Source organism: Mustela lutreola, chromosome 7, assembly GCF_030435805.1.
Source record: "Mustela lutreola isolate mMusLut2 chromosome 7, mMusLut2.pri, whole genome shotgun sequence".
Lineage (NCBI taxonomy): Eukaryota > Metazoa > Chordata > Mammalia > Carnivora > Mustelidae > Mustela > Mustela lutreola.
In genome coordinates this window covers 27,489,575-27,516,640 of record NC_081296.1, presented here as the reverse complement: position 1 = coordinate 27,516,640, position 27,066 = coordinate 27,489,575, and the positions used below count along the sequence as shown (strand labels likewise).

General features: G+C 39.9%; 1 protein-coding gene across 3 annotated transcripts in view; it reads left to right on the top strand.

The window, feature by feature from the left end:
- Positions 1-27,066, top strand: part of MTMR10 (myotubularin related protein 10) — a 52,349-nt gene that overhangs the window by 17,807 nt on the left and 7,476 nt on the right. For all 3 annotated transcript variants that reach the window (XM_059180208.1, XM_059180209.1, XM_059180210.1), the window contains exons 3-14: positions 906-1,042; positions 2,862-2,934; positions 3,649-3,791; positions 10,172-10,262; positions 16,978-17,143; positions 17,767-17,854; positions 17,937-18,025; positions 20,438-20,568; positions 21,800-21,869; positions 22,905-22,975; positions 25,223-25,392; positions 26,464-26,634. In XM_059180208.1, coding sequence (XP_059036191.1) covers positions 906-1,042; positions 2,862-2,934; positions 3,649-3,791; positions 10,172-10,262; positions 16,978-17,143; positions 17,767-17,854; positions 17,937-18,025; positions 20,438-20,568; positions 21,800-21,869; positions 22,905-22,975; positions 25,223-25,392; positions 26,464-26,634 — 1,400 coding nt within the window. The remainder of the gene's footprint in view (positions 1-905; positions 1,043-2,861; positions 2,935-3,648; positions 3,792-10,171; positions 10,263-16,977; positions 17,144-17,766; positions 17,855-17,936; positions 18,026-20,437; positions 20,569-21,799; positions 21,870-22,904; positions 22,976-25,222; positions 25,393-26,463; positions 26,635-27,066) is intronic.

Genomic DNA, 27,066 nt, shown 5'->3' with positions numbered 1-27,066 from the left:
TATGGGTCTTGGGACACAAACCTCATTGGTTTTAAAGTTCATGTTTTGAGGGCTTGTCTCTCAAGGTATGTGTTAAAACTTGGGGTGCCTGATGTAGCATTTGAACCCTTCACTCTCAGGAAGAAAGTCTGGGTTTTGAGTTCCATCCTGGTTGTGGGTCACCATGCAGGGATGGTATATATATATATATATATTGAAATTATGTCCCAGCCTCTCCTACTTGCTTCCATATGGTTTAGTTCTCCTTTGCCCAGTCTGGAGCTGTCACTCAGCTAGCCTTTAGGGTTTAAAAGGAAATTATCTGTACGTAGCTGTAGACTCAGTATGTCCATGAGAGGAGATGAGTTCAGGGTGTGCCTAGGGTTCACCATCCTGAACCCTGTTTACCAATAATACATTTTGTTACTTATTTTGAGTCAATAAGTACTTTGGAGTTACTTACTTATTTTGGGTTAAGCCCAAACTCTGTTTCTCATCCCTTAGTAAAGGAATCAAAGACATTGGTTTGGGATGTAAAGTCACATGTTAATAAAACACAAATACTCCAAACAGTACTTTGAAGAAGATAGTGTAGTTTATTTCTTCTCCAGAATGCCTTTCAATAAAAGCTAATGGGAGGCAGTATCACATAGTATTAAATGCAGACTCAGTTTCAGCCTTTCTGGTTGAACCATCTCAGACCCTTCAGCTCTTCGTGCCTTAGTTTCTGTATCTTACAAATGGTGGGCAGTGCCTCACTGTTACTGCTGCTCTTGATGAAAGCTTTCCTGGCACCCGGCACCTGGTGAGCCTCCAGGGTTCATTCTTACTCTCGTCATCATGAAGTAATCCTCATAGACCACACGGTGACTGTAGACATTTTATGGTATAGTTGTAGCTCACACAATATTTTTCTTTTTTAAAAGGGGAAATTGTTGTAAATGAAGTCAATTTTGTGAGAAAATGCATTGCAACGGACACAAGTCAATACGATCTGTGGGGAAAGCTGATCTGCAGTAACTTCAAAATTTCCTTTATTACGGATGACCTGATGCCATTACAGGTGTGTGTTATTTGTGTGTTGTTTAGTTGTATCAAGGATTTGACTCTAAGCAGTATGTATAATTTCTTAAAGCACAAGTATGGAAAATTATAGTAAAATTATTATGCAGTTAACAACATTGGGAATGTGTTATATTAAAATTCAAAATAAAGTGTACAGAGAATGTTGGGACTCAAGGAGAAGAATTCGTGAGATGGTTGAGTTATCTTGCTTTTTTATCTCCTGTGATTATTGCTTAGATATCCTTTCAGTAATGGAGTTAGTATTTTCTTTCTTCTACATGTTTTAAACTGCTTTTAAAAATGAAGCTATCCTTTTTTTTAAAGTAGTCCTAAAGAGAAAAGCTTAATTATTTAGCAAATAATTGCATAAACACAGTGGATTTTATAGATTTCATAGTATTTTTAACTAATTCCTTTTCCAAACATCAAATTCTAGTTTGAAATTTCAATTTACTGGTCCAATTAGAAGGAAGAAAAATACTGATAAAATTTTTCTTTAATAACACTTGCCATTTTATGGTCTCACTAGAAACCCATAATACCGTTTAAGTTTGGTTTTTTAAAAATTGAGGTATTTGTTTGATTAACTTAAAAATTGTGGACTTTTCCTTGGCTCTTCTATTTTGATTTCTAAAGTGTTATATACTTTTATCTCCTAGACTTTTATTTATGATAGGAATTGTTCTCAAATCAAATATTTGGATATTAATTGTAAACTTTTGACTGAAATGTCTGACTCTGGATACATATATTTCATATAGCTTTTATTAGTTTACCAAAATATTTACTTTATATTTGTGTGTATATTGCAAACTATTGTAGGTATATTTAGACTGAAGGCAGTTATAGGTACCTAGTATGTGGACACACTAATTTGGCTATAGACCAAAGGGTTTTTCCTCTTCGTTTTTAGATTCATTTTTATCTGTGGCTGCAGACTTCACTGTAAATGAAATGCATATACTTAATTAAAATAGCCACATCTCATACTGCTGGTAGGGGAAATAAACCAGTGCTCTACTGACAGCTGGTTAATAGTGAGAACTATTTTCTTAGTTTAAAAATGGGTATAAAGGGGCGCCTGGGTGGCTCAGTGGGTTAAGCCGCTGCCTTCGGCTCAGGTCATGATCTCAGGGTCCTGGGATGGAGTCTCGCATCGGGCTCTCTGCTCAGCAGGGAGCCTGCTTCCTCCTCTCTCTCTGCCTGCCTCTCTGCCTACCTGTGATCTCTCTCTGTCAAATAAATAAATAAAATCTTAAAAAAAAAAAAAAACGGGTATAAAGTGTTTATTGACAGATTAAAATAAAACGAGCTGTAGTTTGCCTGAAGATTTTTATTTCTAGTATAATTTCTGCTCTAAAAATTACTTTCAAAAGAGTGATTTTCCAAAGTCTCCTTTGTAAAATCAAGCCATGATTTTGCCCATTAAAATCTGATGACTTGAGAGTACCTTTTTCTTTGTTATTTTAATGACCGTCTAACCAGAGTCAGACATACAAATGGTTGCCTATGAAGTGATTGATAATATTGCATATCTTGGATATTATAAACGTATTATTGTATACAATTTAACCTCATTTCATATATAAAAGTATGGAGAGAAAGGTGGAGAGAGTGCGAACGAACATAGCATGTGTTTCTTTTTCCTTTTCATGATTGCAGTATGTTCTGAGATACTTCCTCCTTAGAACTGTCATAGTTCTGGAGACAAAAGCATTTTGTTCTTTTTAGAGATAGTCATCATGGTAGAGTAAGGCAGTTACTACCATTTCAGGTTGTTGAGGAATGACCTAACATGAACATAATTTTTATTTCAGAAATTCCATTACAGAAACCTTCTTCTGGGTGAGCATGATGTCCCTTTAACATGTATTGAGCAAATTGTCACAGGTATGTAGTATTCTTTACTCAGTCCATAAAAGCTGATTCTCCTCAAGAAGTGTTGCTTGAAGACTCACACCTCTCAAACATTTGGGTTGGAATTTTATTTCTGTAGGTTTATGTCCCCCCTCCCTTTTATTTGAGTCCCAGGAATATTAATGAAAGAGAAGTCAATAAATTATTTTTTAAAACTTTTATTTATTTTAGAGAGAGAGGGAGAACAAATGTGAGCAAGGGGAGGGGAAGAGAGAGGGAGGGAAAGAATCTCAGAGTCCTCGTTGAGTGCCAGGCCCGATGTGGGGCTCAATCCCATGATCCTGAGATCATGACTTGAGCTGAAAACAAGAGTCAGATGCTCAACTGACTGAGCCACCCAGGTGTCCTGAAGTCAATAAATTATTTTTAAATGGAAATACAGCATATTTAGCTTTTTATGTTTTCTAAGTATTTGTCCTCTTTTTAATTAAAATTTTAAGCATTAAATGTGTCTAGATGGTGGTGGTTTTATGCAAAGATCATTTAAAATATAGTCAAAAGCGAAGTTAAAATCTATCCCCTTTCCAAGTTCTGTAAATTGTAGACAAATATAAAAGATACCAGAGAAGCAGTGTTTAAGTAGGGGGTAACCTAATTATTTTCAGTAATAATTTGTTAAAGTATACTAAAGAGTGAGTGACAAAAAAGAATTTTTACACTTTTTTTTCTTTATTTTTTCCTTTTTAGTAAATGACCACAAGAGGAAGCAGAAAGTCCTAGGTCCCAACCAGAAACTGAAATTTAATCCAACAGAGTTAATTATTTACTGTAAAGATTTCAGAATTGTCAGATTTCGCTTTGATGAATCAGGTCCTGAAAGTGCCAAAAAGGTAATACTATTAAGCTTTATCAAGTTTGGGGTTTTGCACTGTATTTACCAGTATCAGTTCTGTGTGGAAGTTCTTTTTTCTAAGTTGCTCAGATTTTTTTTATCAGCTCCTACAATACTAGAAACTATGATGTAGAAATTAATCTATCTTTTGCACTTAAACCATTATCAGCTGGTTTCTTTCTTGGTTAGAACTTTAGAAAATACCTTAGAATGTCATCAATGAACTAAGTTAGACTTAACAAGTTACATAAGGGTTAGGTAAAGGTACAGTTATGGGAGAGGCGTAATAATTATTAGTACTTTAAGGAAATCTTAGTGAATTAATTTGAGAGCTATTCCACGGGAACACCTAAAATCTAGGAACTTTTTAATTGGCTCTGTTTTTTTCCCTGACTTCTGGGAATGTTTATTGCCTGCTCATGGAGTGAGTTTCATGGGCAAAAATTCCCACTTCCTTGATCCCACTTTTGGTTTTGGCAGAGGAGGGAAGCTGGTGGACATGTTGCCTTACAGGTCCAGGCCATGATGCAGCAAATGCAGAGAATATAACACTTTCCAGGAGAGGTCTGCTCCCACACACTGGGAATACAGGAACAGTTTCTTAGTGAAGTGGAACCTTCTCTCAGAAATGATTCAGCTTTTGCACCACCCCAGAATGCTCTGGTGCTCTTGGTTTCCATGGTTAGTAGACTTATTGCAGTGAATTTTCTGTTGATATCAAAATGAAGCCGTCAAAAAATTCTTAAGGCAGCTGTTTTCATACCCTTTGGTGAGGACATTGTGGATCTATTTTTAGAACTTCGAATCATCAGTTTCCTCACAGGAAGGCAAGCATAGATAAATATCTGAACATGCTGGACCTCAAAGACTAGATTATCTAGCAGAGTGTGGCGAGCTCTGTGGCTAAAAGTATTCAGGTGTAAAACTATCTTTCGGCATGCTCCATAATCAAAGATTCAACTAGGTAGCTGTGAGTCATTGGTTCACGTTTTGTAGGCCGCTTTCATCTTTTCAGTTCTGCAGTTTGTGATTTGGGCATTTTACTAACTTGACATGCCTGCTCTTATGAAGAAGGACTTTTAAGATTATTTAGGTAGTAGGCTCATTATAAAACATTTTAGCTGAGTTACTTTCTTGAGCTTAAATATATACGTGTAATTTAATCAGTCAAAGTATCAAGAATCTGCTTATGAAAATCTTAATTTCAGAATGCATATCAAGAATAGGGACACCATTGCATGGAGCTCTGGGTATGGTACATAAACAATGAATTCTGGAACACTGACAAGAAACTAAAAAAATGAATAAAAATTAAAAAAAAATAAGAACAGGAACACCATAGATCTTAAGAGATTTTAGGACAGGATTTTTTTTTAAGTAAGAAATTGATACAGTGGCCCAATATTCTTTCAGAACTTTTCCCTCTCTCCCACTGTCAACTATATTTTTCAGATGACTCTGTTTCAGTAATTGGAAATCATAATTATTTGGCCTCATTCTTGAGCCTTCTAAGAAATACCTGCTGGTCATTTTTTAAGTGTGAAGTTGTGTGCTTAGTTGAGAAGACTAGAGCAGAAACACATGAAAATTGAAGAGTGGTACAAAGTAGTGGCATAAAAGATGTTTTCACATAAGTGATTAGTTGCCAAATGAATGAAACAGTTGAGTGCTCTGGAAATTCAGGATATCCCTTGTCTTGTGCTGCTGGTAAGTGATGAAGGGGACTGCACGGAACTGTCTACATGAAACACCCTAGTCCAACTGTTTATGCCCTTTTCCAAGACGACTTCTGGCACAAATCCTTTCTCCTCTGTCTTAAAATATTAAAAGCATGTAACTTCAGGCCTGAAAGAAATGCTCTTTTTGTCTTTCGTACAGACATGTTATGGGTGGGGGTTGCAGGTGCAGAAAAGAAAATTGGAGGCAGTAAGAATATAAAGAGAATTTTTTTCCCTGACTTACGTTTCAGACACAGAGGTGAAGGCATGTATGCTGGCTTCATTAGTTAAAAAGAAGAATTCTAGCATATTCTTTTATTTCAAGTGAAAGTTTTCAACTAAAATTAGGTAACAGTTGGGGAGCTACAGCTTGATTTTTACCTCCTGGAAATTTTGAATGCTAAATTTTCTGTGGAAATGCTCTGATTTTATAAGTTGTTTTAAAATGACCAGATGCACATTCAGAGTTCTCTGGTGGGTAAACCACTGATTAGCTTTGAAATACCAAAAGGATTTATATTTCTGTTTGAAATATGAAATCTCAAAATGCTAAATTGGTTCACGTTTTGTTAAATATTGCTCTATAACCCTCTGGTAGTCTAGTTGGTGTTGCCTAAATTGCGATAGGACAAAGTGAGATGACACTGTGCTTCTGCATCCATTAGCGTTCATCCTTCTCATCCTGGGTCTGTCAGCGTTTGGGACAGATCTGTATAAAGCAAAAAGGAATTTGATTTTGCAGAATTGGGTGTCTAGCCTCAAAGCAACTTGGAACCACCCTTTCCTTTTGCTGAGGAGCAAAAAAAAGAAATTGTTTTTAATGATTTATTACTTACAAAATATATATGTGTGTGTGTGTACATGTATATAAAGATGATAAGTGAAATGTATGCCCTTTATTTCTACTTTATTTTCAGATTAGTTGGTTGTGAACCACTTGTCAGGCATACTTTCTAAAAGTGAAAATTCAACCCATCTGTTTAAAGAATAGTTGGCTTTTCCTGAACTTTTTTTTTTTTTTTTTGCTTTGAATCAGAGACTTACTCCTTGGTAGCTTTTGGAGCACAAAATAAGGAAACCAGTTCTGTTTGTCAGTGTGCTAGAACTTGCTGAGGTTTGAGCTTCTCCAGGGCCGCACCCCCAGCTGGTCTTAGAGGAGAAACCAACTGTGGGCACTTCTGGCTTCTCTGTCCGTAAGATTGTCCTTGGTCCACAGATCACTTCAGAAGTAGTTTACTCTTTTCCCTCCATAATTTAATGTCTTTAATACCAAGATATTCTTCATTCCCTATGACAGCCAGGGCAGATGAACCATTTTCAGAAGCAGTGTTAAAAGATGTAGAGTTTTTCTAAAAATTTTTAATGCTATGGAGCACGTTGCAAAATTAGAATAATTTTACATAAAAATGAGACCTACTTTTTTGAGTCTTTCAAGCTCTTAGTGACGGAAGCTAGGAATATGGACGTAAGCTTTTTAAAGAGCGTGTACAGAAAAGCCTGAGGGAGAGGATTCTTGGCTTTATTTCTCTTCTCAAAATGTCCTACATAACAGCATGAATGTAACCCAGATAGCTCAAGTGATATGTGCCTTTATTTGGGTCCCCAAGAAGGTCCCTTGCTTAGGTTACGTAGAAGTAAGTTACACACACTTGTAATTACACTACTCAGCACCAGCTCTAGTTCAAGTTGTGCCCCCTGTTCCCTCCCCCCATCAGCCGTTGTGCAGGTGATTAACCAGCTTTGGTTTCACAGATTGTTCGTAGTCTTCTTGCACTGGAGATGCCATTAGGCACACTCATTTGTTTCCTGACCCTTTATAGATGTGGTGTGCTATTCTCAAGGGCTTTCTAAAAGTGGGCTACATTGGCTTTGCCTAGTTGGGTTTGCTTTGTTTGTTTTTGCTTTGTGACCATAAACAACATACTCCATAATGATCTGTGAATTTCTTTTGTGTAAACAAGGCCTGTGGCTGCTTTCTAAATGTGTCAGACAACGTGATATGCTCATTTCATTGGCTTAGAGGATTTTCCTTACTATGTTAGTAAATAATTTTGTCAACTAGTATTTTTAGTGCAGCTGCTGCTATACGCAAAGCACCTTCAGAAAGCTGCTGAGGAAAACCAAAAATGCAGAAGTCTTCAGGTCTTCACTCTGCTCTGCACAGAAAGGTCTTTCCTGGTCTCCTCCTCTACATTATTAATCTACTCCCTTCTCTACCTCACCCTAACACCTCATATCCCTCCCCCGCTGGGCTTATTTTTTCCTTTAGCTCTTATGATGATCTCACTATTGTTTTTCTTGTTTGTCTTGCTTCATGTCTGTCTTCCCCTTGTAGAATGTACGCTTCAAGAGGCTGGGGATGGGGATCTGGGTCTGTGTTGTTAATTGCTGCAGCCCCAGGGCTTTGGATGTGGTGGATGGGCAGGAAATACCTGTCCAATGAATGACAGAGGTAGCATCTACTTGAGGGATTGAATTTAATTTTGGAAGTAAAACGAAGAACCCCTATGCCTTTTCCATCTACACTCAAAACTATGTCATGAATACTTTGAAATTCATTCAGCTACACAAGCACAGCTAACAGAAGGGACACTTTATATCAGAGTGATTGTTCTTCACAGAGAACAGAAGGGTTTCTGCAGTTAATACTATGAAATCAGCTTGGACTAGGAAGACTGTGAAGAGATTTAAGTTCAACGAAGCTCGTAGATACAGGGACAGCATGGTTGGCCGAGCAGTGGAGAAGGATTTCTCAGGCAGAGTGTGGCGGGTAGGTGGCTGGGAGTAAGGCAGGCAAAATATGAAATATGGGCAGATACGTTGTTCTTGACAGGAGACCACTGAGGGAACATTGGGAAAAGAAACGATGTCTGGTAGAGGAGAGCCAACGTGGTGAAGAATCAAGAATGAGATTTATTTTATTATGCAGGTATCTGGGAACCATAGCAGGATATTGGGAAACACAGTTGCTGGTCAGAATTTCCTCTTTAGAAGAGACTTCTTAGGCATTGTGGATTTTTTTTTTTCCATAATACAGGGAAGCTCACAGAAATGCCGAAAGGTGAGTATGGCTTAAGAATATGGCTGTGGTAGTGCAGGGAAATGGAACAAAAGTGAAAGATAATCTTGAGGAAAGTACAACAAAGCTTATAAACTACATATGGTAACCAGAAGAATAGGAGGTGGTTGAGGACTACTTCAGGTATACGGAGGTCAGTAGTTTTGCTGCTGGAAGAAGCTCTCTGAGGAAGACTGTTCGACCGATTAGGGATGGGAATGTAGGTTACTGTCTCCTAATTGTGTAACTGGGACTGTTCTCAAAGGCTTTCCCTGTAGTCAAGAAAATTGAGGTATTACATAAAAGTTTCAAGAATCTTTCGTTATTGCTTTTAGTCAAAACTAAAACTAGTGATAAACTCCTTTTATTTGTGTATATATTCTAATTTAGTAAGACAGGAAACATTCTATAGAAGACTTTTAGTATACTTGTTAAACAAGAACTTGACACATAGTTGACCTATTAGTAGAATTTGTGTCAACCCTCCCAAACACCACTAATCAACATGGACTAACAACTAAACTTTTCCTGCTTGCTCCCTGTCAGAAATATATTGTTTTGGCGTAATGCTTTTTCTTCTAAATAATATTTAATCTTTTTAAGTAAGATCTTCTCTTCTCTCCTTTCATATGTCTTAAATTTCTTCTTTCTGTTCCAATCATTTAAGAATATTTTCTTCTGCAGTCTATCCAGGGCGTTGTCAACATAGAGCACTGTCCGTCCTTCCTTCTCTCCAACAGCAGTTGGAAATGATATCAACCATATTTCCATGTATGGCGCTTCTGCAGAGGCCAAGGCATGCATTAAGATTTAATCCTTACTGTAGCCATAGGTATTATCTTCATTTTACAGTTGCTCAAACCAAGGCTCAGAGAGGTGAACTGATTTTATATCATTTACAGGGCAAGTGTTTGGTAGACACTATGATTCATGGCCTGATCTGTTCGATGGGGAAGCCCACACTCCATCCTAGACGTAGTCTCAAAGCATTTTCTTAAACACAGTTGTTTGGTTCTTTTAATGAGTCACCCTGTACTTTTTGGGTTTCTTGCTAATTTTTACTTTTTTGTGATTGTAACTTTCCTATTAAGTCTAGTTTTTTTTTAATCCATGAGGTTATGAACATTAAAATTTCATACCTTACATTAAGCCTTCCAGATTGCTGGTATTAAATCATTACAGTCCACCAAAAATGAAACTTTTTTTAATCCTTTCTTTAGGAGTATGTATGTATATATATATCTATATCTATATCTCTTTCTGTATGTCATTACCTTTTTGGAGAATGCTTCTTTAGGTTTCAAGTTTCTTTATTTGAATAAAATTACTTTCCTGTTAAAATTCACAACAAGCACTTACTAAATACTTAACCATGTACTCCCTAAAGATTATAAACAGTGTCCTGGGGGCACAACAATGAATGAGATACCTGGCCGTAGGGAGCTTTTTCCCATTCTAACTTCAACAGAAAAAAACACGTAAATAAGAATCTATAATCACTGGCCCACCCAAGATGATGCTCCCAGTAACCAAGGCCTTATTGTACATTTCATTTAAATAAGTGTGTTAAAAATCAAATTCTAAATGTAGAATTTTTCCTAGGTATGCCTTGCAATAGCTCATTATTCCCAGCCAACAGACCTCCAGCTACTCTTTGCATTTGAATATGTTGGGAAAAAATACCACAATTCAGGTAAATATGAAAATACTAAATATTGTAACTAACTTTACATTGTATAAGTTTTATTCTTATGTTTATCAGAGGCTTCCAAGTACATGAGCTTTAATGATTGTAGAATTATTAGCTTCATAATTGCTACAGAGTAAAGCACTATATACTAAAAGAGGCGAGATTTGTTAGATTATTTGTTAGAAAGTGACCAGGAAGAACCTGTAAGTAGCTATAAACATAGGTTTATAAGAATCATGTTAGGTCTTTTACCAATGGTCCCTGGCTTGTATTTTACAGTCAAGAAAGATCCCCCTCCTCCCCATTTTTAATTGATAGCTTGAGTTGAAATAGTCTAAACTTTTAAAGAAAACAGAAAATCAAAAGATATTTGAAATGCATGATCTTTTCTGACATGGTGTGATTTTATGCAAAAGCTGAAGTGGTTAAACTTTTTAGTGGAGAGATCATCATTGAGGTCATCAAAATACTGAATTTATATTTCTTAATAAAACTGATGAAAGGAAGAGGAGCATTTGTCCAAAGGACAAGTACATTCCAGGCAGTTTTTGTAAAAGTAAAGTAGTACTATTCATATACTTCCTGACTGTGTGATTATTCAGTGATGACATCACCAAGGAAAATTCCAGATGATCATGTAATTCTGTACATTTCTTACATGCAAATTTAATTTTAATCAGCCATTTTTAAAAATCTGATAAAGGGAAGAGGAAAAACAAAGGGGTCATGTCTCATATTAGCCCTTTGTGGATTAGGGACCACAGGTTGACTCAACCTACTAAGGCACATGTTCTCCCACTACTAAGGAAGAAAAATAAATCCATTATGTATTTACAATCAAAGATCAGTTCACCCTAACATGGTCGGGAAAAGGATCTTACAAATTATTAATTATACTGGTCTTTCATTTTATTATCTCAAAACATAACATACTATAGTAATTTAACCAATGTAATAACAGCACATTTGAGTATTATTATATTGTAAATACATTAAAATGTAGGAAAAATACAGAGTATCTACAGGTGCATATGGTATAAGTATATTTTCACTACTCTAAAAGATCTTTGTAAACACCATAGAGATGGTATGTGAAAGTCACGCTTTGCAGAGGGAGTAGCTCTTATCATATAGTGTTGTATTTATAGAAATGAAAGACAAAGTATTTGTAACTTAATTTTTCTTATCAAAATGTAACCAATTGTAACTTAGGCTTGAACAAATTATTTTTAAAGTTTATTTCTTAATATAAATTATACATTCACTTATTGTCTAAACATAAAAGTATTGTAGATCCGGCATTGCTCATTAGGTGAATATTTCTTTGGGTCATCATCAAGCTACAGACCATGATCATCAAGGTTATTTTCAGTAAGATCCTCACCCACACTTGCAAGAGAGTAGCTGAAATGAAAGTTTCAAGAGGTCCGAGAGTTCTAAGAGTCTTTGATTCCCACTTTAATTTATGAGAAGATCAATTCTTGATGCTTTTTTTTTTCTAATAGAAATGATTCTGTCCAGGATATAGATTCATGATTTCTGCAGTTATGTAATGACCTGAGCTCAGCAAATGCACTAAACTTCATTATGCGTTTGGGAACCTGATGCCTGCTCTGGTTACTTCTCAGTTTTCTTCATCCATTCCTTGTGGGCATCTCTGGGTTAACAATACCTTAAATACTTATTCTACCCATAGCTCTGCTAGGGGATTTTCTTATTTACATCAATCGGTTCTGTATGTCTTCTTATATAAAGCTTTGTTGATAAAGTTTGATAATTAATACTTAAAATATTCAGGGACACTTTTTTTTTATTACATCCTTCAGTCACCTCCTGCTTTAACAGGTACTTCATAAACATAACACTTGGCCAGAGTTTTGTTACAATTCCTCATAGGGTAACACCCTTTAATATCCTTCCGTGCTGTTGCAGAAGCATAAACTGCATCCTTAAGATCAAAAGAAGCCTGAACTATCCACACACTGCAGTCAGAATTCATTAATTTGTGAGTGAAAGATGCCCAATAATCCACTCTTGAACTTCTGGATGCCACCTTGATTCCTTGGCTGGATTAAAGAATAAAGAAGTCCTTTTTGCAGGCAGGTAGGTGACAAAGCTGTTTCCACGAATAAGGTCTGGAGTTAGAGGATATCCCCTGCAGTTATCTAGGGAAAGACTCTCTTAGATGGCCTTAAGCACTCTGAGGTTTTCTTCCATGTTCGGCATCCCTTGAGTGAAAACACCATCTCTGCAGAGCTCACCAGTCATCCAAGTACTTCTGTGAGGATCCCGAAGTAAAGGACGTTGTGTAGCACCCCTAGGCTTGGAATCCCTCAGGAGGCGCTGGCACAAACACACAGAGGTTCTGGGTTCTTTCTTTCTTACCTTGAAAGAAACCACAAGGATTCTGCTTTCATCAGTCAGGTTGTTATTGGGCAGATAATGTCACAAAAGTACAGATGGATTTTTGTAATAAAATTGGTAAGATGTCAGATTATGCTTCCAGTCTGGAGAATTGAAAACCTCATGAATTTGGGGTACCTGGGTGGCTTAAGTCAGTTAAGTGTCTGACTCCTGATTTCGGCTCAGGTTGTGATCTGGTGAGATCGAGCCCTGCATCAGGCGCTGCCCTGGGCATGGAGCCTACTTAAGATTCTCTCTCTCCCTCTGCCCCTGCCCCTCCCCTGCTCAAAAAAAAAGAAAGCAAGAAAGAAAAGAAAACCTCACGAAGTTATCTGTAGCCTCAGTGTTAGCAGCTCTACTCCAGGGCAGACACTGACGACCTTGCAAATGCTGTGATATAATCTCAAGTTGTCATGTAGTCTCAGGGCAGAAAATGTTCATTTTCAATGGTTTATTTTATTTTGTGATTTTCTCCTTTTTATTAACCTAGGCCTTGGTATTAGATTTTTTCCCATTAAATGCTTATTTGAAAACCACTTGCAGAGTACATAGTCCATTTGAAACTGTAGACATTTTTAAAGTTTTTTGCCTGTTGGTTCTTTTAAGATTCTCAGTGTAGCTGTCTCTTGAATACTAGTGATTCCCAACCAGCGTCCTGTATCAGAATTCCCGGAGGAGCTTTTAGAAATGCAGCCATACCAGCTGTGCCCAGGCCCAAAGTCCAAGTCTCCTGGTTAGAACTACTTTGTTGACTCACCCTGTTGAACATAACATCACAGCTTTGTTTTTACAAAACTCGACATCCTTGATGACTTCTTGTTCCTGCAGTATTGTCAAAGCGATAGGCTTTCTTCTCATATGTTGACCATTTTTACTGTCTTTGCTGTTCTTTGAGGCCATTCTAAATGTAGATGGCAGTAGTTAAGTGGAAATTCTCTGATAATTTCAGCACGGCATGGGATCCAGACTTCTGAGCTGTGTCACAGAGGATAGCCAAGATGGGGCACCTGGATGGCTAAGTTGATTGAGCGCATTCAGTTCTTGATTTTGATTCAGATCATAATCTCGGGGTCCTGGGATCAAGCCCTGCGTCGGGCTCCGCACTCAGTGCGATGTTTGTTTGAGGATTCTCTCTCTCTCCCTCTGCCCTTCCCCCCACCCCGCTTATGCACACGTGTGCACATGTGTTCTTCTCACCCTCACTCTCTGTCAGATAAATAAATCTTAAAAAAAAAAAGAAGAAGGTAGCCAAGGTCAGGAGTGCTTACTATCTGGTTTTCACTTTTAGTTGGCTGAGGAGCTGTCCTAAAGCCTCAGGTAACTCTGAGGGGAGCTGGATCTTCGTAATATGACTGATCTTGCCACTGTGTTGCTGCATGCATTAGTAATCCGCTTGAAGAGCAGGCCACAGGCATCTGGCCTTTTGGACTTTCTGGAAAGCGTTAGAATTTCCACACTCTCTGATGCCATATTAAACATCTGCTGCACATTCTCTAATAAGCTGTCACTGAAGAAGATGTAAACATATAACCTAGCTCTAGTTGTTGAGAAATGGACAGGTTTTCAACAACCAAAACCTGTAAAATAGTAAACAGTGTAATATCTTATCGGTTCTCTCACCTGATCTTCAGAAGCTTTGTCTTTTCGTAGTTAGACCAGACTACATCTTTCTAGAGAAACTGTCTCATAAACTGTATGTTCTCAGTAGCTTACTAAAGTCTATAACTTCAAAACACTCAAAAGTGCTCCATTCTAGACTCCTAGCTGAGTGTATCCTGCCAAACTATTTGCATAGATAGCTCTTTAAAAATGGTGAATGTGCTCTTTATTACTTCTTTTTTGGTGGTGGCTGTCTCATCGCGTGGTGAGGACCTCTGATAAAGTGTTGACTGGTAATCAGGATAGCAGGCATCATTTCTGTTCCGGATTTTTATAAAGATGATGTTTACTGTGTGTTTCTGGTAATTACCCTTTATCAAGTAAGGAATTTCCCTTTGATTCCCAGTTTACTGAAGTTTGTTTTTTTTAAATTATGTGTAGGTACTGAACTTGATAAAATATTTTTCTGCATTTTGAACTGATCATAAGGGGTTTGTTTTTCCTCTGTAATTTGATCGCATGATGAATTATATCTTCTAATGTTGAATAGCTTTCTGTGGTTTTGGTGTTCTGGAACACTGTGAGTAATGTGACAGTTGCCTGGACATTCCATGAAGGTTCTGCCTCCCAGAGAGATGACAGCTCTCAAGTTTCTCAGCAGACTTTGCTGTTATAGCTCCTCTGGAGAAGGCTCTGTGATGGAGTGGCACTCCAGGATATGTGCTTGGCTTTAGCGTTTTACTATTAAATAAGCTCTGCTGAAATCAGAATGGGTAATTCAGATGCCACTTAAAGCATAAAATTCAAAATTCTGAACATGGTGCATAAGACCCTTTCTAATCTAGAGTAGCGCAGTCCAGGAAGGGAAATGTTCTCTCCTCTGCATTTTCTGGTATAGGAACCTCTAGCCACATGCAGCTGTTCAGCACTGGAAATGTGGCTGGTACAACTGAGGACCTGCATACTTTATTTTATTTCAATCGCACATGTGGCTAATGGCTACTGTTCGGGGCAGCAGAGACCAAGAGTCTTGGCTCCATCTCATTTTCCAGCCTCTCTTCCACCATCCCTTGCATCCCTTGTGCTCTAGCTGGTATTCTACAATTACACCATGTTTTTTATGTTCGGCTTTACCCAGCATGCCTACCTTCTTCTCATCTCGCCAGCCACCTGGCAACATTGGGCTCCTTCCTTAGGTCTCTGTTCAAGTGTGGTCAGATCCTGAGGTCTTTCGTGCCCCGGCCTCCGTCTCCAGTGAGTGCCAAGGGCGTCCTCCCCTGGGCTGTCGTTGCGCCTGTACATCCTGCTCACTGTGACTGGGGCCGAGCTTACCCTCCACTGTCTTGTTGGCAGTTTCAAGGTATAGATAAAACTGCACTCATTTTTAAATTTTCAGGCCTTAGCACATGGGAAGTTCTCCAAAAATACCTGTCTGCACCAGGTGTTAATAAATGGTCCACAGAAGTGGGCATGGCATGTTCTTGGGACAGTGAAGGGGTTTCTGTGGTTACAGGGCAGCACGGGGCTTAGGCAGTAATGAAAGGTCAGGTTGATTATCTAAGGGCTTTTTAAGCAAAACCACTTAGGTTTGCTTGAGGAAGTTGGAAAATGACCATGAGGGAAAGTTTGGGTGAAGGGTATAGCATCACGAAAGCACCATTTGGGGGCATTGGTCATGTAGCAGGCTACAGACTATTTGAGTGCTGCAGAACGTCGTGTCGGGGATGTCAGACTAGAAACTTGCTACCACCATTGCCACCTGCAGCAGTGAGACACAATCTTCCACGAAAGATTGTGTCGTCTGTCACCTCAGATTGCCAGGGTAGATGAGGCTGACTGCTGAGACACTCTTTTTCCCTCTGGTCACTCTGTTGGTTTTCCTGAGTCTGTGGGCATGTCACAGAGGACAGCAGTTCTCCATGAGAGAGGGCTTCTTGCTGAGGAAATTCAAGTGTAGGCCCTCTGCTGAAATCCCCAGATGGGAGTGGCCCTGTGGTGGATGGAGTACAAGGAACCCTTGTGAACTTATCAAAGGAAATTTGAGTAGATACAGGAGACCAAGGATTTTATAATGAACCGTAGAAAAGAGTGGGGCGTCAGTATTAGGCGGATAAAAGATTTGGTCAAGAGCAGACATGTTTGGATGCATTCATTGTTCCAGGCAAAACATATGGAAAAAATGAGCAAGGATTTGAATTTACCCCACAGTTTAGGGCAGGGGGATGAGGGAGGCTTGTGAGTGGCTTCCATGAAACGATAGGGTAGAAGACCATGGAAGAGGAGAAGAGCTGGGCAGCAAGCATTGTTCCTCATTTCGGGAAGATCGTCAGTAATGGGGAGGAGCGAAAAATGTCTATCTAGCGCGGTAGCTGGAGTGGTGCAGCTTGGTCTCGTGAAAGTCTTTTCAAAATCAAGGTGACCTATTTGAGTTTGAAGGCAGAGGAGAAAGGGCCAGTAGAAGGACAGAAAACCAACGGTGCTGAGGGAGTCAGGAAAGAGCTGATAAGGACGAAACAAAATGAGTTCTTCGAAGAGGAGGGCTGCCTCTTTCTCCGGACCGTTGGGAGCAGTCGGAGCATCTGAGGGAGACTTGAGAGACTCGCAGGGAGGAGGCGTCCCGTCCGCACGGGTTCCTGACAGGCGCCGAGAGCGGAGAGGGCGCGTGGGACGAAATGGGACCTTGAAATAAAATTAATCATACCGCTTTCTCTTGTAGCCAACAAAATTAATGGAGTACCCTCAGGAGGCGGCGGTGGAGCTGGCAGCACCCAAAAAACTCCGCTCTTCGAAACATACTCAGACTGGGACCGAGAAATCAAGAGGACGGGTGCCTCCGGCTGGAGAGTGTGTTCTATTAACGAGGGTTACATGATCTCCACTTGGTGAGTCCAGACTTCTTATGCGTAATAATCAGACTCTGCTCTCTGGTGACTTCCACGTTACCGTGAATTGAACATTTGTTTTTAATAGTGCTTCCATGGGTGTTTTAAAGATAAGGGAAGGAGAGAGAAAGGAGGATGCGTTCAGGCGCAGTGAGCCTGCCTGCTAGGAGTTGCTGTCCAGGCAGTGTCCTGGAGTCTGGGTGTCTTCTGGGGTTGGAAATGGTTAGAAGACGGAGAGAAGGAGCTAAAGCTTCTTGGGTTTGTGGCTCGGGTTTGGTTTTGTCTTCTGTACTTTTGTCCTTGCCCGTAGAGAACAAAGATGGATATGTTTTTCAGAAACCGAATACATCTTTGATTAAAAATCATTTTGGAGAATATTTCACACATCTCCTTTGGCTGTTTTCCATTGCTATAAATATTAGTTCTGTGATAATTGACCCCATGATACATGTTTTAGGCAGAGATGTCTAGGGTCTGCCTCGTCTTCCACGGTAGATGCCATGTGGCCGTCAAGTAGGGAACACACTAAATGGGCATAAATGTGTATACATGGCATCTGGAAAGTACATTTACTTGCCTAAAGCACAGGACTGTTGTGTCACAGTTTGCTTTTTCCTCTCCAGCCTTCCAGAATACTTTGTAGTGCCAAGTTCTTTAGCAGACCAAGATCTGAAGATCTTTTCCCATTCTTTTGTTGGAAGAAGGATGCCAGTAAGTGATGTCTGTTGGATTTCATTCACTCCGATGTCTTTTTCTTCTGCCCAGTTAAGTAAAGGCTCTGCTTCTCTCCTAGCTCTGGTGCTGGAGCCACTCGAATGGCAGTGCTCTTGTGCGAATGGCCCTCATAAAAGACGTGCTGCAGCAGAGAAAAATTGACCAGAGGTAATCAAGACATGGCTGTTGTTACTTGGGACATTTTAGTTATCCTAAATGAGTACAGTAAACTCCTGACTACTTGAAAATAGTTGGAAAATGGCATAGTTTTATTAATTAGTTAGCAGCATGTATTCTGTACATGAATTACCATTTTGAAAAAAAATGTGCATATATTAAAATTAACATTGAAGTTTATACTAAACATAATTTAACCCTTTGGCTTCTAAGACACCAGAGGATCTTACGTTGCTGACATCTTGCTATACCAGTGTCACCTTTAACATACTTCCAGAGTGCAGTGGTTTCTGGTTGAGATACTTCAGGATAAATCAGACTTCTCTATTAGTAGGTGTGTCTAAGGTCTAAGCTCCTTGTCATTAAAGCAGTGGGCATTCAGCAGGCAGCAGCCATCACTGCTGTTCTCTGTCTGTCCCTAAAGCGCTCTGCTCCTTCCCACTCTCCTGCAGCCCCTCTTTCTCACTGGTACTGTGTGCCCTCTGCAGCCCTGGCTCTTTGCAGACTACCTAGAAGCTGTCTGAAGCCACTGCTTCCTATTCTCTATTTCCTTCTTCATCTGTGGCTGTGGCTTCATTGATCATAAAATTTCTATCTCTAATGTGACATCTTTTCTGGAAGTCTCTCTCTCTCTCTCTTTTTTTTTTTTTTTTTTTAAGATTTTATTTATTTATTTGACAGACAGAGATCACAGACAGAGAGAGAGGAGGAAGCAGGCTCCCTGTTAAGCAGAGAGCCCGATGCGGCGCTCGATTCCAAGACCCTGGGATCATGACCTGAGCTGAAGGCAGAGGCTTTAACACTGAGCCACCAAGGTGCCCCTCTTCTGTGGAAGTCTTAAAGGCCCTTTAAACTCATGATGTCCAAACTCAGATGCCAGGACGGGCACCATGCCCTCTCCCAGCCTGTTCTCAGAAACCCAGGAATCATCCTGGATATGTTCTCTTCCTCTTCCTTCCCCACATTCAGTTCATCAAATTCTGTCTCTTTCTCAAAATCTTACAAACCCATGTGTATCCACTCCAGCTTCACCCCCAGTGTGTCAGGGGCCCTCATGCCTTCCTTCCGTGTCTCACCAGTACCAGGCCTGTTACTCCGGGCCCTGGCCCCGTGGACTGTGCCGGGGCTTTCCCACCTGATGTTCACTGGTGCTGTTCCCTTTCAGGCTGGCTGTCTTCATCCTTATCCTCACGCACTCTCTACCCCACCCGCTCAGTGCTCACTCATTCTTTATATCTCCGTTCAGACATCATTCCTGAAAGTAAGCTGTCCCTCACCTCCTAAATTAGATCAGGCCTCGAGTTATACATTCTCCATGGCTGTTTTCATCGAAACACTTACTTCGGTTTTTAATTGTATATGTGTGTTAGTTTGGTTACTGCCTGTCTTTGCTATGAGGCTGGAGCTAAAGGGACTACGTTTTGGACACCGTTGTACGTTCAGCACTCAGGAAATACCTGCTGTATCAGATACTTATTCAATACTTACAAAATAGATGAGGACAAAGGAACAGATCTTTGAAAACTGGCTCAGAGAGCCTCAGATTGTATATTACACACTATTATTGGTATAGCCAGCCAGATGCTAGGGTTTTTTTCCACACTGCCATACCTAAGAAAACCATGTTTGTTGAAGCAAATAGCCGACAAGTGACCCTCAAAGGAGGTTTCTGGAAAGGAGGGTGACTGCCTTCACATAATCTCTGATGGATTTTTTGCCTTGGTCACGTTGAAAGTGACCTGTCTGTCATGTCATGCTCCAAGGCCAGTGTTGACTGCCATGTCTGCTCCTGAAGTGCTCAGGAAGGGGCACAGCTATTAGAGGGAAGCCTGCAGCACTGCTGGGCCAGGGTTCTTTCTAAACTCTTAATCTTTTTAATCTTTTAACTTTATTAAGCTGCAAATTGTTTTAATTCCTTTGTTTTCCCAGCTCTCTCACCCTTCATAAGTAAGACAGATTGTCTTCGCTGTCTGCGCTCTCTCCACCCCCTTTTCCTTAGGCTCATCAGCTCAGCCCTAGTGGCCTTCTCTAGGATTCTCCACAACCAAGCTTGTGTCCACCAGAGGACCTTTGCCCTGACTATACCTCTGCCTAGAGCACTTACCCACCAATCTTGCATGGCTTCTAGTCATTTGGGTTTTGACTTCAGTATCATTTTCACAGAAAAGCCTTTCCAACCACGTGACCTGAACTAGCCTGTATTCATTCGGTGAAGCCACCATGGCCCCTTGTTACTTATTCATTTATCCTACCATCACTAAGCATAGAAGCCCTATGAGAGCAGAGGCCCCACCGGTGTCATTCGTCTGTCTCCAGCCCTTAGAGTAGTGCTTTAGCTCATAATAGGTCTTCAAAAAATATGTGTGGCATGAATGAATGACTCAAGGATTTTGTCTTTATTAGGATTTGTAACGCAGTTACTAAAAGTCATCCACAGAGAAGTGATGTTTACAAATCAGATTTGGATAAGACCTTGCCCAATATTCAAGAAATACAGGCGGCTTTTGTGAAACTTAAGCAACTATGCGTTAATGGTAATTTCATTTTGTGTGTGTGTGTGTGTGTATATATCTGTATATATATATGTATGTATATAATGAATGGGGGTTATAGCATTGCATGAGGTATGTTAGAAAAAGTTATATTCCTTGAAAATACACAAATAGACAGATTTAAGTTGAGGCTCATTGAAATATCTACAAATTATTAAATGTGACAATATCAGAAGCTCTTAGAAAATGAGGTGTTTAAACTGCTTTTTGTTTTGGAGGAAAGAAATAAACCAATGAAATCACTTTCAAAGTGTGAACTGTCATGGTAGGATCATTTGGTAAAAGTGCCAAGGAGAACAGTGAGCTTACCTTCCAGACAAACATACTGAGATTTTAATGCAGACAGTTACGTTGTGAGATATGGAACTTGACATGGATTTCAGACAGAGCCGTGTTGTAATCTGTGTGGCCTCCGAGTTCTAATCCTGTGTTTGAGCAGGTGCTTCTCAGGTGCTTTGAGTGTGTCCCAGGGAGGGGGTGACTCACGAAAGCATCTTTGGTGTGAAGTGAGTCCTTCCCAAAGGCTGCCCAGAGAGGGCCCCTTGTTACCCAGGAGCGAGGAGAGGCAGCTACTGGGGCAGGTCTGCAACGGTGAGGGGGCACTGGCCTGGAGGGAGAGCTGGCGGGGATGGGGGGAGTGTTAAGAAAGTACAGTGACATGAATGATTTTCGGCTGTCTGATGGAATGTGACCAGAGCCTGGAGTTCATGAGGTGAGAGACACCTTGGAGACAGGCCGGGCGGGACTGGGGAGGGCATGCAGGCCCTGCCAGGAAGGTGTCCTTGTTCCTGCCGTGGTCACAGACACCGTGTCCTGAGAGGCAGGGCGGACGGCAAGGGAGGTGGAGAGAGACAGGGAGGGCAGGTTTTGCCGGCAGGAAGCTGTGAGTGCGAGCTCCAGATTCCAAGCAGAGGCTGCCCAGGAAAGCGAGAACCACTGGCTCTTGGGAGCAGAGAGGTGCTGAGACTCTCCAGAATTTCCCTGAAAGCCAGAGTGAAGGAAACCAAGGCCCAGAAATCCTTGTTTTTTTTATAGGCTTGTACCATGTCTCTTAATGTTTGTATTGTTAAATGAAAATGCATAATATTTTCTTAAAGCCAGCTTTTAAATATGAAAAACTGTGATGTGTATCACTTAATTCTGATACTGGTCACGTAAAGTTCTTTAAAATGCCTAAACATGTATGTGTGTATAACTGCCATATTTATTGCAGAGCCTTTTGAAGAAACTGAAGAAAAATGGTTGTCTTCACTGGAAAATACTCGGTGGTTAGAATATGTAAGGTTTGTACAGCCACTTTCTTTTTTTGAACTTAACTTTTTTTATTTTGAAATAATTACAGACTCACAGGAGGTACAAAAACAGTGCAGTGCTCCATTTACTCCTCACCAGCTTCCCCCAGTGGTAACATCTTCCATACCTAGAAGATGGTGTCAAAACCAAGTGGCACGGGGCACCTGGGTGGCTCAGTTGGTTAAAAGCATCTGCCTTCTGCTCAGGTCATGACCTCAGGCTCCTGGGATTGAGTCCCGCATCAGGCTCCTTGCTCTGCAGGGAGCCTGCCTCTCCTCCTTCCTGCTGCTCCCTGTGCTTGTGCACTCTCGCTCTGTCAAATAAATAAAATCTTTAAAACAAAACAACACCACACCCAAGTGGTATAATGTATAGGCCTTATTCATATTTCATCCATTTATTCGTGTTTCCGTGTGTGCGTGCGGCGGTCTGTGTATCTGTGCGCGTATAGATCCCTGCAGCTGCCACAGTCAGGATAGAGACCTGCTCTGTCACCACAGGGCCTCCGTGCTGCCCCTTCAGAGTTGCATCCCCACCCCTGTCCCTGCAACCACTGATCTCTGTGTTTTGTGATTGTGATTTCAAGAATGTCATGTAAAGCCGCTGGGTGGATCAGTGGGCTAAGCCTCTGCCTTTGGCTTAGGTCGTGATCTCAGGGTCGTGAGATCAAGCCCTGCATTGGGCTTTCTGCTCGACAGAAAGCCTGCTTCCCTCTCTCTCTCTTGTCTGCCTTTCTGCCTACTTGTGATCTCTCCCTCTCTGTCAAATAAATAAATAAAATCTTTAAAAAAAAAAATGTCATGTAAATCAATCCCCTTTTTATAAAAGGGTTAATGAGTTTCCCTGATTAAAAAAATCAGAAGATACTCTGTTGAAGAATCATATAAATACTGATGAAATTCATAAAGGTTATTGAGAATACAGTTTAGTAGAATATTAGGTGTGTTTGATTTCATATACTTTAAAAGGAATATTTATAGTGGAAATCTGATTTTTTGACAGTATTTTTCCCTTTCTCTTTCCAGGGCATTCCTTAAACATTCAGCAGAACTCGTGTACATTCTAGAAAGCCGGCATCTCTCCGTCATCCTACAAGGTAATTTGTTACCAGTGACACTGGTCACCATGCCAGGCAGCTCGGTGACTGTAGTCCATTCAGTCACATGACTCCTAGCCATCTCTTACTGTCCACAGTGCCACCAGACACTACAGCTTCGGCACCTCAGTTGAGGACAGCTGTGGTCCAGCGGCAGCAGACAGAGAAATAGAAGGGAGTCTGCCCTGAGTTAAACCTTCCTTCCTATAGCATGAGAAGTGTGGGTCACAGCTCCCACTGGAGTCATACAAAGTGTTAATCTTGGCAGAGCATCCTTTCTCTCTAATCTTATGACGTTTTGAATTCATACAGATTTCAGTTTAAATGCCTTTGGATCACGCTGGATTGGACTCTAAAGAGAGTTGGGTACCAAAAAATTGAGTTGAATAGCCAATAATGTGAAGTTTGTCTGATGTTTAGGAGCAGTACAGTACAATATAAAAATATTTCAGTTAAGCAAAGGATAATTATATGTGAAATAACTTTACAGCTAAAAGAATTTCTAAGCTAACCAATGATGAAGTTTCATAAACCATGAGCTACCTTATTTTATGACATTCACATTGCTTAGTTTATGAATATGCTATGCTACTAAAGCTTACAAAAGTATTTTTACTAACTGTCGAATTTAACTGACTTGAGCAAAGTAAAGATATTTAAAACCTTTCGGGGGAGAAAAGAATAGTGATGCACTATTTCAAGTAATCCTTAACTGATGCAGTCAGAGTTATTTAATTCACAAATGCCTGCAGAACCCAGCAACCCAGTAATCTGTCCTCTGAGCCAGTGGGTCTTCTTACCCTATTGCAAAATCCTACTTAGCGCATGTTTTGAAGCATTTGTTATAATACAAAAGGCTTAGAAGAGATACCAAGCCTGCATTTTACTAACAATTTTTTTTGCAGAACATGTTTTTGAAATAAGTTATTATTCACTTAGTTTAAAATTCACCCATTTTGAGTGTAGGAATCATTATTTTTTAGTAAATATACAGAGTAACTGTAGAGTTCAGAGTCCAGTTTTAGAAATTTTTTATCACACCAAAAAGATTCCTTGTGTCCAAGCCCCAGACAACCATTAGTCTGCTCTCTGTTTCTGTAGATTGGCTCTATCTGCATGTGTCATGGAAACAGTCATACAGTATGTGATCTGTTGCTTCTTGCTTCTTTCATTTAACATACATGCTTTCGAGGTTCATTCATGTAGCATGTAGCATTTTTTTTAAAATTTCTGAATAGTATTCTTTTGTCAGTACCACATTTTACTTATATATTAGCTATTGATGGACATGGGTTTATTTCCATGTGTGGCTGTTATGAATTATGCTGCTGTGAACATTCCTTTAAAAGTCTTCATGGGGACATACTTGTTTATTTCTTGTGGGTAGGTGCATAGAAGCGGAATCCCTCAATTCTAGGAGTTACCATCCTTAAAGAATGATGTTGGTTGTGGGTTTTCATAGATTCCTCTTATGAGGTTGAAGTATGTCTGTATTCCTCGTTTAATGAGAGTTTTTATTGAGAATGAACTTTGGATTTTGATCACACAAATAATTTTTATGCATCTAATGAGATGATTATGTTATTTCTATCATTGATTTTATTTATATGAAGTGTTACTTTATTAGATGGATGTTAAACCAACCTTGCATTCCTGGAATAGATTCTTGCATTCATGAGATAATTTGACTTGCTCATATTTTGTTAATGATTTTATAATCTAATTACAAGGGATACTGGTAGACATTTTCTTTACTGATTTCTTTCGCTGGCTTTGATATCAGGGTATTTACTGGCATTATTGAAATGGATACAAACTATAAAAGATGGGAGGAAAATGTTTGCCACCTTTTCAGGTGATGGTGGACTGTCCCATCCCCCCTCATTCACTTCTGAGTCACCATATGGAGTTGCCAGTAGAAAAAGTATATTTAATGTTCTTAGGAAACAGAAGTAGAACAGACTCATGCAAGATTTCCACCACAAATCACTGAAATATAAGAAGTATGAGGGCTGTTCTCTGTTTTCTGGAAAATATTGATGTATAAAAGACTATCTCCCATTAGACACTAATTGATCTGAAAGTCTGTAATGCTTTAGAGTTGCTGGAATCCAGTGAACTTTCCTAATTTGGATTATTTTCAAGGCAGCCTAAGCAGAGAGTAATGTATTATCCACTTTATTCTTTCTTCCCCTTCTCTCAGCATTTTTCTAAGTAGTATTCATTTTCTTTCCATTTTCTTGACAGAGGAAGAGGGAAGAGACTTGAGCTGTATTGTAGCTTCTCTTGTTCAAGTGATGCTGGATCCCCATTTTAGGACAATCGCAGGATTCCAGAGTCTGATCCAGAAGGAGTGGGTCATGGCCGGATATCAGTTCCTAGACAGATGCAACCACTTAAAGAGATCCGAGAAAGAGGTAACAGAATCATAATGCTCCCTGGGAGGGAATCTTTAAGTGATACAAGATAAAATTCACGTCATCCTGTGAAGGGGTGTTCTGTCTGTAAAGAGATGAGGAGCCTTTTTAAATGTTGCATTTGGTACCTCTTAGCTTCTTTAGTCTAAGACTAGTGATGGATTAGCATCCAAATTGATGCACTTATAAAGATGACTATAACTATAGAAGTGAAATTCCAAAAAAAATTGACTGCTGCATTTCTCCAAGTTGAAAGCTGCTTGAAAAATGCTGTATTATCTCTTCTGTAAAGCAGATAATGAACACGTTAGGTATTTTGAAAAATCAGTTTTGGAATATCACATTTTCTTAAAATGGGGCCCATGTGTGGAGAATGGAAAGTTGGAGAGGGTCATCTTTTTGAGGGCTGTGGGCATTGTGAATGGCCCCGCACGCCTCTCACGGATGTGCTTGTCGTGGGAAGCGCGGCCTGACTCGCGGGCTCTCTGTTTCACCACCACCTTCTGAGGAAATCCCAACACTGACTGCTTCACTTTTAAGTTGCCGGGACTCCGGGATACAATGGCTGTCTTCAGCTGCTGGACTTGGTGACCCACCATATGACCGAGAGACTGGCGCCAACCGCGTTCTGAAACTCTGCCAAGTTTTCTGGGTGCTGAGCCTGCACAGTCCACCAGAAGCGAATACAGAAGTCGCTTTTTGCTTTGGGATTATTTTTTTCTTTTTTTCAGTGTTCTAAAGAATTATTTCCAGGGCAAGCTTTATCACATCTCTTAATGTCCCCCATTTATACAGCAGCAACCTGTCCATTGGCTTTGCCATTTCAGCTCAATAGGCTTCTTCGGCAAGGAAGGGCTGTGATGTTTATGGAAGTTGAACCTACCTCTGAGCTTTGGCAGAATCCGTGTTTAACCTGCCTGCATAGCCTTGGCACAGCTTGGGAGCTTAGTGTTTTAGGCTGAGGGGTTTTCTTAGTAATCTCTTCCTTAATGTGAGCCATAAATTTGGAAATAAATGGGAACAGTTGAAGGCTAACATTGAATGATCCCATTTTCTGTCTATGTCTGCCAGTCTCCCTTATTTTTGCTGTTTTTGGATGCCACGTGGCAGCTGCTCGAACAGTACCCGGCGGCCTTTGAGTTCTCAGAGACGTACTTAGCAGTGCTCTATGACAGCACCCGCATCTCCCTCTTCGGCACCTTCCTCTTCAACTCTCCTCACCAGCGTGTGAAACAAAGCACAGTAAGTGATGTGTGGCGAGAGCAACTGCTCGGTTTGTCTTACAGCTTTATGGAGGTAGAATTAAAGTACAGTTAGCTGCATGCTGAAAATACATCAATTAAAACTGTCTCAGCTACCATTTTAAGCTGCAGTTTCTGAATGAATTATTTAAAGACTTAAAAAATCTAGGAACCTGTTTCATTTTTATGAGTGAGCACGTTAGGTGTTTTTCTCTGATGTACATTGTACATAATAAACCAGTTTTTAGGGGCGCCTGGCTGGCTTAGTCGTAGAACATGTGACTCTTAATCTCCGGGTCATGAGTTCAAGACCTTGTTAAGCATGGGGCTTACATAAAAGAGAAAGAAAAAAGAAAATGTGATAAATAACAATTAAAAAAAACCCAGTTTTTAAAGATATAAATTATATAAATTATTTTATATATATATTTAT